At 37.9% G+C, this 12,870-nt stretch overlaps 1 protein-coding gene across 1 annotated transcript in view; it reads right to left on the reverse strand.

The window, feature by feature from the left end:
• LOC124776582 (GTPase-activating protein skywalker) overlaps positions 1 to 12,870 on the reverse strand; it is a 299,487-nt gene that overhangs the window by 40,502 nt on the left and 246,115 nt on the right. Inside the window, exon 9 of the mRNA XM_047251633.1 lies at positions 6,899 to 6,985. Within this exon, the coding sequence (XP_047107589.1) occupies positions 6,899 to 6,985 (87 nt within the window). The remainder of the gene's footprint in view (positions 1 to 6,898; positions 6,986 to 12,870) is intronic.

Raw genomic sequence — 12,870 nt, forward strand, 5'->3', positions numbered from 1 at the left:
CATGGGGATACATATCTGGAGATCTAGCACAATGTGCACTAACTGGTGAAGGCAAAATGCTTGCTGTTGCAGAAGGTGGATACAAAGCATGGCTAGGGAAAGGCAGAAAAGAAAAGGCAGACTTCAATTAACCATCAATCCCACAGAGCTGAAACAAGTTAAGAACTGCACTCATGTCAGATACGGCTTAAACTAGAATCAATAAATACATCCAAAGGATCTGCTCACAAAGAAACACTGTTGAAGTGTTTCAAGCTCCACAAAACGAAACCTAGTGGTGCCGTAACACCACACTGAATTCTTCAATGCAGCGGACAAGTTATAAGCAATGCAAGTCAGCATAAACAGTGGTCTACTGTCAATAAGACTGTTCCACAGTCTTCCAAATAGCTACTAAAATGTTAGATGTGCTACTGAATCCCATAACAATCTACCAAATATCAAGACGCTAAAAGTAAAAATCTTGGAAGAACGTAACACAAATTCTAGAATGCTGAAAAACACCTCTTACGTGCTAATGGTAACTTGTTTTATATACGAGATAATGGTCCAGTGGCAATAAGGAAAGCCAAGAGTTTAAAAAAATTGATATGCAAATCTCAAATGTTCAATTTAGCCGCTTGAACTCATGAGACAGAAACAGAATGCTCAAAATGAATAACTGATGTACTCAAAATTCCTTGATTAGATGCACTATGTATCTTGAAGAAAAAATCAAATCCACTGCCTTCACCAAACGAGAAGGGAACATCTCAAGCTGGAGCAAGATCTTTTTTGTGAACATTACAGATGACCACCCGCAGAAGTTGTGAAGTCTATTTCCCTCAAAATAGAAAGGAGAAGTGGTCGACAAATTTGTTGAATTCAAAACCATAGTTAAAAATCAGACTGGTCATCAAATTAAGACCTATCACTAAATTTTATCCATAATGGGTGTTGTGGAACTCCATGACTGTCACTATATGGGTGTCTTAAATATCACCCTCAGTTGTGACTGGTCGTGGATTTTGTACTAAATCCTATAAATCGTCTCAGTCACACAATGCTAAGGAGTGCTGCAATGGAAGAATGGACTCCATTCTCAGAATGTAAGGAATACAGTGATGTCTAACAGTTTCATACAGACTGCAGCAAAATTATGGCACTAAAAAAAACCATTCATTGGTCAAAGCAGCTCGTTGTATGCTGCTTGAGTCAGAACTACCACGTCATTTTGGTGAAGCCATCAACACAACTAACTACACCCAAAATCGTTGCTTAACTTAAGGACTGTCTAATGGAACTCCACATGAGAAGTGGCTGAAGAGGCAAACTGACGAATCTCATCTTTGTACATTTGATCAAAAGATTTCCATCCCGGATAAATAATCAAACAAAGTTAAGTTCAATCCTAAAGCCTATTATGTGTGGGTAACCAAGAGACCACAGGATTCAAGTGTTGAGATGCGAGGTTCTTTGATCATGACAGTTCTGAGCTCATGTGGACTTCTATTAAGAGGAACCAGGTCACCACCAAAGAGGTGGCTTCGACATGAATTCTAGGGAAGGAGATTTCACTGGTGATATGAACACTGAATCAGAGCTATTAACGGATGACAAATCATTCACTACTGAAGAGTCAGACTTGCTTAATGGTTTGTAGCAGCTGTAGACTCATCAGATGTTTCAACTCAATATATATTAACTTAAGTGCAAATGCAATAGAGGTCAATGTCAATTACACATTATGTATATGATAAAATCAAGTCAGTAATGAAAAATTGTACCTTGCACATTGAATGCAGATCAACAAATGAAAGGGTAATTGACAGCAGGACTGTTCTGAAGAATAATTACTGACGGATCTTTGTTGACGAGAAAAGAAGAATAATAGCTTGAGGATTCAACACATGGCCTGGAGTTGACTTTGTGGAGAGAATCACTTAGCCTACTCCTGGCTATATCAGTCAAATCTGACTTGCGTCTCCCACAGCTGAATTCTCACACAACATTTCTGAAGGGTCAAATTTACACAGAAATATTCAACAGCCAGACTCTCTGCTCGACGAAGAAAGATAAGCATATAGTCAAGGATGCAAGCGACATGCTCCAAACATTGAAATCCAGTGATGTGTAAACTTAGAAAAGTCATTTATGGGCTGCACCAAGCTGCTCAGTGGTGGTAAACCGAGTTGAAAGTATCCCTAACATCAATTGGATTGTGATCCATAGATTCTAATCCCCGTGTCTTTGCAGACAGTGTAGAAAAATTTCTAGTCTTCCTAACCATTCATGTAGATGCATAATAATCACTTCAGGAGCCCCAGAAAGAACAAAACAGATCAAGGACGAGTTATCTGCCAGATTTGATATCAAGAATCCTGGTGCCACAATATGTGAGCTGGGTTTGAGGTAAACTAATCTGTTGAAAAAATTACATTATGTTTGACAAATTGGTTATATTAGAGAAGTTTTACACCAATTTAGAATGTATGCTGCTAGCCAGTATGGACTTCACTAGCAAATGGGTGCAAGTTAGATGCAACAGCTATGCATACATACGATGACAGTCATTATCAATGCAGAGCAATGGCTGGAGCATTGATGAACATCGCCATTGGTACTCAACCAGACATACAGTATGCCATCAGTAAGCTAAGACAGTACAGTAACAGCCACAAATTTGTTCACTGGCAAGTGGCTAAACGAATCAATAGCTACCTCAAACGAGCAATAAACAACAAACTGACCTACATAAAGGATAAAGAAGGAATCTTCAGTGTCACAGATGCTGATTGGGGAAGTTCTGATGCTGACAGGAAATCATATAAAGGCTACAACTAAAACTTATACATATCAGCAATCTCATGGTGTTCACGCAGAGAAAGAGCTGTTGCTTTCCATCAACTGAAGCCGAGTACACGAGTGTCACTGAAGTAACAAAGAAAGTGATTCCCCTGTCAATATTCATGAAGGAGCTGGGTTTAGGGCAGCTGTCACACATCATCTTGTTCACTGACAATCAGACAGCTGGAAAATTTGAACGTAATTCAGTTTTTCACTCACAGACGAAACACATTCATATAAAATATCATTTCATACATCAAGCTCTACATGAGATTTCACTGAAACTGAAATATCAGCCAATAGAGGATGGCATATATACTAACAAAGGCTTTCCCGCACTGAACCATGAGAAACTTGTTGAAACATTTAGACTTCAATCCTAGAGCCATGAACTTAAGACTTTATTCTTAATTTAGAACTCTCTGTAGAAAACTTAGGTGTTTTGAGATTCAAATTTTACTGCCATGTAATACCTTCAATTTCTATAGATGTCACCATGTGCATGTTTTCATATGAATTCTTAGTAGTTTCGGGTTACTCTCCATACAGTAAAACAGGGCTATAGTAGTTCAATAATTATGTTGTACTTCTATTTTCAAACTATTTGCTAACTACATCAGTACTGCTTTAGGAATGGAAAATACGCACAGTGGAACATCACTGAAGTATTTTAATTCTTGGAGTAACAGATAATATTAGAACTCAAAAATGACAAAAGTAATAGTGAAGCAAATCAGTCAGTAATGTGACTTAACAGAACTTGTGTCACAGTGAGTTACTGATAAGAAAGAAGCTAGCCACTCATTGCAGAAACAGTAAACACCATTGGAATGTCACAAATTGTAATTTCACAACTGTGGTCCTATATTAAAATTTTAAAACTAACAATAGAAAATATGATTAGTGTCCGCTACAAGTGACTGCAGTTACATCTGTTTTCATAATGCAAAACTGAATGCAAGTCAACTGCAGAAACATTTACAAACACCAACAAGATGCAGAATATTAATCCAGACTGTTTGCAACTGTCATGATGATGATGGCCATTATACGTGTAGGAAAATGGTGGCCTGTGTGTGATTAACAGCATGAAACCACAATGCCAAAAGAAAATGTGGGTGAAAAACAATAAAATCAATTTTCTTTTTCTTTACCCACTTAGTGTCGAGCCCGATGCTCAATGTATTTACAGATGGAGAGAGAGGTAAATGGAAAGCGACCTAATAATAATGTGACAAATAAAATGGCAAACTGGTAGTTTAAAAAGGAATCGGCAGAAAATGGACTACCACTAACTTATTCAAAACTATTCTTTGATGGTGCAAATGCAAGAACATGAGATCCCTTGAACATTGGTTCTATCATAACTTGTTGATACAGATAACCGATTTTTTTTATGGACAATAGGTGGCTCTAAGCAGCCAAGTGATGTATATCACCTACTTACTGTTGCCAGTGTGTTCCAACATAAATCCTTTCAAATTTGAATTTGTGTAGTTAATACAACCACATCAGCATCTTCTATAGCTGTTCCATGGATGATGATAACTTTTTATATGAAATGATAATATCAGTGGATTCATGCCATGCAGATCCAAAATTAAGTTTGCAATTACTAGTGGCCACTCATTGTATAAGGGTGATTGTAATTACGGTAGCTTTGCGACAAGGTGGTGTATGAACACTCATGTCACCTTTTGAGAAACACAAACAAAATAATGGGGCCTACTCATGGCATCTGGAAAGAAATGAAATTGCATTTGAATGAATGCCTTTGTATCTACGATACCAGATTGAATTAATAGTGTATTGTTCTATAATGCTTGTAATGTCACCTAATTCTTATGTTTAGTAGAGAATATGCATCAGGAGAGCAATATGTAATTGAAAAATATACATAGAGGCAATGTGCAATGGAAAAGGAATGGGACCAGGAGTCACTATTTATTTTTGTGAACACCAAAATATATTTATTTGCACGAGTCAAATACTGTAGGGTATCTCATATTCAGAGACATGATAAGAATGAGCATTCAAAGCAAAAAAAGTTTGGTACATGGGCTCTAAAATGTATATCTTAAGAGCTATTAGCACTTGTTTGGTAGAATAGATGTGTTTCCTAGTAGTGAAGATGAATAAGTGCTCATAGCTCATAAGATATGCATTTTAAAGCCCATGTTTACTAGACTTTTAGCTCTGAATGATTGTTCCTGTCATATCTGTGAATACTGACCATTCCTCCAGAGACATCCTTTAAATGTTTACTCCTGTCAGCAAGTTGTCATCCTAGCTTTACTGGTAAAATCATTTCCCCTTGAAAAGTTTCACTTTAATTGTGCAGATCAAGACAATAAAAAAAGAAAAAAGTGCAAGGAAATATGAATACTGCAAATTTTCCACCACTCAATCCTGGCTGTGTTCAGTAAAAGAACTTCAGTTCAGTCCCATTATGTCATCTGATATGCAGAGTACCAATGTGGCTTAACTATACTGGTGAAACATGTCTCCATGTCACACACATTTCATTTCTGCTGGAGAGCAAACTACATGATAGGACATGAATGTATGTAATTTTTTTTAATGCAATATTTATTACGTACACCATACCATATTTCACACTATCGTTAGTTTTAGTTACATAATGTCATTCAGGGAGCCCCTAATATCTACAATCAGGCATACAAATCTGACAGGAGCAAAGAGAAGACACGTGGATGAAACTATTACATGGAATTAACAGCAATCTTAATGTCCAAAGTATGAGAACTTAAGCCACCAGCAAGTGTACAGAAATGAATGCTGCTGCACATATCCCAGATGAAAAAAAACTTAAGATGGATAGTGAGGTGAGTGCTAAACAAGCATGGGATGCACAGCTGGGTTTTTAAATACAGACATAGCAATTATTATTGAAATGTACAGATATAATGTGGTACAGACTAAATGAGGTTCAAAGTTATCAGAACCTATTAATGTCAGTAAAGGTTTGCAACAAGGTTGCAGTATGTCACCCATCTTGTTCAGTTTATATGTAGAAGTGGCTCTCCAAAATTTGCAAGAACAGCTGCACAGGAATGGGAATCACTATCAACGATGTACAGATATTTTCAATGGGAATCACTATCAACGATGTATAGGTATTTTCATTAAGTTTTGCTGATGATCAAGCTATTATAGCACAAGATGATTACGACCTTGAGTTCTTGATACGATGATTATATCAGGAAAACAACAGATGGGGACTACAAATGAGTCCAACAAAAACAAGAGTATCTGGTGGTGAATAGTGATGCTAAATTTGATGTACACATCAACGACAAAGCAGTTGTACGACAAGTAGAGAAATTTAAATATCTCAGGGCACATATTGATAAAAATAGTTTGGGCCATACACAAGTAAAATATAGACTACAGCAAAGCAGAAAAATGTTAGGGTATATGAATTCTTTTTGGTGGGATAAGAATATTTCCAACTGCAATAAGAAAAGAATAGGTAAGATAATGGTTGCTATGCTACACTATGCTATGGATCAGAGCTATGGATCTTAAATGCAGAAAAAAAAAATCAGACCATCAAATTATCAAATTATTATTTTTCAAATGGTGCAATATCTAAAGGAAACCACTGTACAAAAAATGAAGACTATTCCATAAAAGTTAATTATTGGCAGTATGCACTATATTTCAGTCTCCCTGTACTTTGGTGCAATAAGGATGCTCTGTGGTTTATTTATTGTTCAACTGAAGAATGTAGCCTAAAACGTGTCTGAGCCATAAGAGTCCTCTCCTTCTGATTCATTTATACAGTTTTACAACCAATAAGCAGAATACCAACAAGTGGCATAAGTAATCAAACATACATACCATCAAAGTCTACACCTATGGGCTAATTAGCTGGAATTGCAGCATACACAGACAATAATAATGCATAAATTAACCTACGCAGCAAAAGTACTACACAGGCACAAAATTTACAAATGAAACAACAAAATAAGTCTGTGATTTTGCCAATTTAAGAATCATGCATCCAAAAAACAGCTGAACCTCACATTTAAAACATGCTCTTACTTACTTCATCTTGGTCTAATACATGAGATCTGATGTTATATATGGGATAAACACCCATAGAAGGGACCCGAGCACCAGGTGAATGAGATCCCTTCACAGCAGCAATAAAAAAAACAACCAATACATTCCCATTACCACATTACCTTTAAGAACAGTATGCAACCATAACTTTTTAACCCAGAATAAAATGCAGTGCACCAGAAACAATGTTCCCTGAACTCAATGGCAGAAGGATAGCTATATAATTTTTGAGTTAAATGAACTATGTTACTACCAAATTATTAGAAAATTAAAATCTGACAGCATGGATCACTAAATTTGTGGATTATTAATTTTTGAGGTGTAAGGACTTTTTTAAATTACTTATTGTTAGCAAATAAGCCTAAACATGATCACCTTACTTCAGGTTTTCATTTTTACCTTTTAATATTTAGATGTTCCAATTTGAAACAGCAACTTCATGTACTGCCATCAAATGATGCATATGGGCGAAATTATGATTAACTGTGCTGTTTATAAGACTACACTATGTTTTTACTGGACAAAAAATTAGCCAGCCTCAGGAAACGTCATGTTAATACTTTGAACATATTGACTCTAGCTTTAACAATAGCCATTCATTCACGATTAGATTCTGCAGAGCAATAACATTGTTGGGATTGTTGCATACAATATTTCATCTGCCGTTAGAAATATCTCAGATATTTTCTATGGGATTAAGATTGTGTGATTTAGCAGGTCAGTCAAGGTGTCATAGGGTGTCTAAATGTTTGTCAAACCAGTAATGTATGCATTCTGAACACAGTTGTTGTCATTTCGGAAGATGGGAGCATCCCTAACATGCTCATCAAGAAGAAAATGGGCAACACTCGGTCACAAAAATGTTTAAGTAAATATCCCAGTTCATATTCACAGTATCCGGAATGATTGCCTAAGGAAATAATTAAATAATTTGGTTTGGGTTTAGGATGCTCAGCTTTGAAATTTTCAGCAAGGAGGAAATGAATATAGCTTGTTAAATACACAGAAACATGAGACTTATTTAACTGAAAAACAGTGCTCAACACAAATTCCAGTTAGAACAGTGAAAATGAAACCACTGTGACAAGCAAACAATACCAGTAAATCTTCACTGGAATTTTAAAAACAATAAATCTTCTTTCAGCAGGTGCGAACAATAAATTTGTTATGGTGAAGAAAACAATATTGATGGCTGTAACAGTGAACATGTAGCACATGACTGTGTTTATATGAGAAATACAACTAAATAGGTATCCACAATGACATAGTGGGGAACATAGAAATAAATGAGAGAAGACTCAGTATCACACTTAATGTAATGTCTGTAGATCATTTGTGATACTGGCTCTGCCAGGTGCAAAGGAAAAATTATAGACTGAGTAGGGACCATCTGTCTATTCTAAGAAAGCAATTCCTTTTATTACCACTTCAGTTTAAGTGTATTTAAAAATAGATCTCTATTAAGTCACAAAAGTGTGCAATTTTCTTGTTTCATTAGTTTATCTCAGTCACTGCCATTACTACATCCATAAATGAAAATACTTAAGAACTTAATTGTTGTACAAAGTCTTGATCATAGTGCTTTTAGTGGCAACAATACATGACAAAATGTTCCCAAAATCAAAAGTGAATTACACAAAAATATAAACTCATTATTTTGAAAAGCACCTCAGCATGTGCTGCAATGACCTGCAACACAACGTAGTTGGATTGATTATACAGTCAAGAGAGAAACATATTAGAAGATCACATCAAAGGTACCTATAGCTAAAAGAAAACCACTGCAGTTTTGGTTTAGAAAACAAGCCAACTTTCCTTTCCTCCCTGTTCCTACATCCAAGCCTTACTCAACTCTGTTTAAATGTTGTAAACAGCTTTTTTCTTACAACAGTGAACATACTGATGTGCTGCCAGCGACTTCGTATTATCATTGTAGTAGAGAAAGCATGTTTTTAAAATGAATATTCAGTAAGTACTGAGGAATGGTTCTGTGAACAATGACATCAAAGTAAGATGACTGATGCTGCCACTACTTCTTGGTTTAGAGCATTCAATAGCCCTGCCTTCAGTACCCATTCTGATTTAGAGCACCAGAATATTAAAACTGATTATTAAGAAAATCAATACAACAATAAAGTGAAAAAATACTTTAAAAGAGTACACCTGCCTGGATAGCCATTTGCACTAGCACGCTGCTTCCAGTATTTGGGGTGATCCTCCGGTACTGGATTTAACCCACCCAGTGCATTAACAACAAGAGCCACTGTGCTGGCCACTCTGGATGAGGTTTTTAGGCAGTTTCCCTTATTTGAATAGGCAAATAATGGGTTTCAGTTACATGATTTGCAAACATTTAGAAAACGTTTGCATACCTTTACACGAGATAAGGTCGCCTTCCTTCTGAAGTTGCTCAAGTCTCCAGTCAGCCAGAATTTATTAAATATCGCTCGCAGGATTTCTTCTGCCTCATCCAAGTTGACAGAATACGCTGTATTGTTACTGATCACATAGTGAGCGGTTGAGTGACTGTCAGACAATACCAAATAGATGAGAATAGAGTTTCTCGAAGCATATACAACATTCAAATTACTTACAAGACTGCAGCTGGGTGAATCTGTCAACAACCATCGGTGTTTCGACAGGAGTACACCTTGTAATTTTAAACGCAAAGCTGCAGCAACTACGTGTTGTGCGAGTGAATTTAAAACTTTGCGCGCGCACACACACACACACACACACACACACACACACACACACACACACACACACACACTCTCTCTCTCTCTCTCTCTCTCTCTCTCTCTCTCTCAACACTAGCGCCACAAGACAACCAAAGATGACTGAAACCAGAAGTTATCGATAGAGAGCATTACAAAATAATGGGTGAGGTAGCATAAACTCTGTCCCTTTGTTTTCTGACAAGGTAGAAAGCAGGATTCCACAGAGTTTTTAAGGAAAATACTCCATCTCTATTTAAGAGGTTACTTGCTAATTTCATTCAACTGCTTCCTTAATAACACTACCCCAAAAGCTAGACATGCATGCCAGGCTCCCTATGTTGTTATATTTCATAGGATGACTGGTGTCAAGACAACGTTCTGAAACAGCTTGCACAGTGCCTAGTTTACAAGTTGGTTCCATGAGCCTGTGGGGTCAATGCCACACTCAAACTGTATTATTAGCTTTTACCAGCTGACATAAGGACTCGTCAGACCAAGCCACAGTTTCCTGTCATTCAGGGTCCAACCAATTTGGTCATGAGCCCAAGAGAGGCACTGCAGGCGATGTATTGTTAGCAAAGGAACTCGCGTCAGTTGTCAGCTGTCATAGCCCACTACTGACAAATTTCATGGCACTGTCCTAATGGATACACTCATCGTATACCCCATACCGTTTTCTGCAATTACTTCATGCAGCGTTACTTGTCTGTTAGCATTGACAACCATACGCAAATGCTGCTGCTCTTGTTGTTAAGTAAAGATGTTGGCCATGCCTGAAATTTAGTATTTTCAGCTCACTCTTGACACTGTTGATATCGGAATGCTGAATACATTAATGACTTCCAAAACACCATCTAGCTCCAGCTACCATTCTGCATGCTTAGTCTGTTAATTCCTGTCGTGCTGCGGCCATAATCACATTTGAAACCTTTCCACACAAGCCCCCTGATTAAAAATGACAGCACCGCCAATGCACTGCCCTTTTATATGTGCATATCGTTATCCCATGACTCTTGTCACCTCAGTGTATATTGGTCATACTATCAGGACTATGGGAGACTGGTGTACAGAGCATAAGCATCACAGACACTTACAACAGCTGAGCAAATCAGCTATTTCAGAACACTGTCTTGGCACCAGTCACCCTGTGGAAAATAAAAACACGGAGACTCTGGAATGCACTAGCAGCTATGTTGTTGTTGTTGTTGTTGTTGTTGTGGTCTTCAGTCCTGAGACTGGTTTGATGCAGCTCTCCACGCTACTCTATCCTGTGCAAGCTTCTTCATCTCCCAGTACCTACTGCAACCTACATCCTTCTGAATCTGCCTAGTGTATTCATCTCTTGGTCTCCCTCTACGATTTTTACCCTCCACGCTGCCCTCCAATACTAAATTGGTGATCCCTTGATGCCTCAGAACATGTCCTACCAACCGATCCCTTCTTCTGGTCAAGTTGTGCCACAAACTTCTCTTCTCCACAATCCTATTCAATACTTCCTCATTAGTTATGTGATCCACCCATCTAATCTTCAGCATTCTTCTGTAGCACCACATTTCGAAAGCTTCTATTCTCTTCTTGCCCAAACTATTTATCGTCCATGTTTCACTTCCATACATGGCTACGCTCCATACAAATACTTTCACAAATGACTTCCTGACACTTAAATCTATACTCGATGTTAACAAATTTCTCTTCTTCAGAAACGATTTCCTTGCCATTGCCAGTCTACATTTTATATCCTCTCTACTTCGACCATCATCAGTTATTTTGCTCCCCAAATAGCAAAACTCCTTTACTACTTTAAGTGTCTCATTTCCTAATCTAATTCCCTCAGCATCACCCAATTTAATTCGACTATATTCCATTATCCTCGTTTTGCTTTTGTTGATGTTCATCTTATATCCTCCTTTCAAGACACTGTGCTGCCCTCATGACCTGCAAGGCCAAGAGATTCTTAGTACACGGGTAATATTTGAAGTATTGCAGAGCTGCACACAAACCAATTGCAAACTGTGATTTGCCACACCACCATGGAATGGACAGGCTCCTAATGTATACTGGGGACTTGGAGATGTAAGAAGTATTGTAGCTATTGGGGTAGTGTTCTCAAGGAAACAGTTAAGATTAAAATGGCAAGCTACTTCGTAAATAGAGAAGAAGGTTTTTGGTTAAATACTGCATGTAATCTTGCTCTCTCCCTTATCAAAAAAACACAGGGAAAGAGTTAATGATACCTGACCCATTGTTTAGCAGAGAGAAATGTCTGCTTGTGTCTGTGTCTGTCTCTGTCTGTGTATGTGCGGATGGATGTGTGTGTGTGTGTGCGAGTGTATACCTGTCCTTTTTCCCCCTAAGGTAAGTCTTTCCGCTCCCGGGATTGGAATGACTCCTTACCCTCTCCCTTAAAACCCACATCCTTTCGTCTTTCCCTCTCCTCCCCTTTCCTGACGAAGCAACCGTTGGTTGCGAAAGCTAGAATTTTGTGTGTATGTTTGTGTGTCTATCGACCTGCCAGCGCTTTTGTTTGGTAAGTCTCATCATCTTTGTTTTTAGATATATTTTTCTCTCGCACAGCACTTACTGCAGTTTTGCCTTGAAAATTACAGGGCGTGCATCTGTCAAAATATCAGCAGTTGTTGATAATGTGACCCGGCTGCATTCCCAGAAATTATTTGTATATTAAAAATCTGCCTCCTATAGGGAGAAGGGGCAGTTGTGATAATTAACATACTGGGAGTAAGGTTCCAAATGTCTTCCCCAGCAACACACAGTGGCTAAAGAATTTCTATGGCAGACACTGACAAGAAATATTCTCAGTCCAAGTACAGCAGTTATTGGAGACTGGCTACATTAGTGTGTTCCAAATAGGTTCCCACAATTCATGTACCTCACGAAATGATTTCTTGAGTCCTGCTATGACTTTTTTCTCCTCTCTCAGATTGTTTTTCATAGTGCTGCCCTCATGACCTGCAAGGCCAAGAGATTCTTAGTACACGGGTAATATTTGAAGTATTGCAGAGCTGCACACAAACCAATTGCAAACTGCGATTTGCCAGACCACCATGGAATGGACAGGCTCCGAATGTATACTGGGGACTTTGAGATGGAAGGAGCATCAGTGGTGTAGTGGATTACACTTGTAATGTAGTCCACCCAGTTGGATTGTTGTTTTTGTGCTGAAACATGGCAATTAGTTGCATGGAGTGAAGTTTTCTCTGCTGAGAATACACCATGG

Source organism: Schistocerca piceifrons, chromosome 2 (genome assembly GCF_021461385.2).
Source record: "Schistocerca piceifrons isolate TAMUIC-IGC-003096 chromosome 2, iqSchPice1.1, whole genome shotgun sequence".
In the NCBI taxonomy this organism is placed as follows: Eukaryota; Metazoa; Arthropoda; class Insecta; order Orthoptera; family Acrididae; genus Schistocerca; species Schistocerca piceifrons.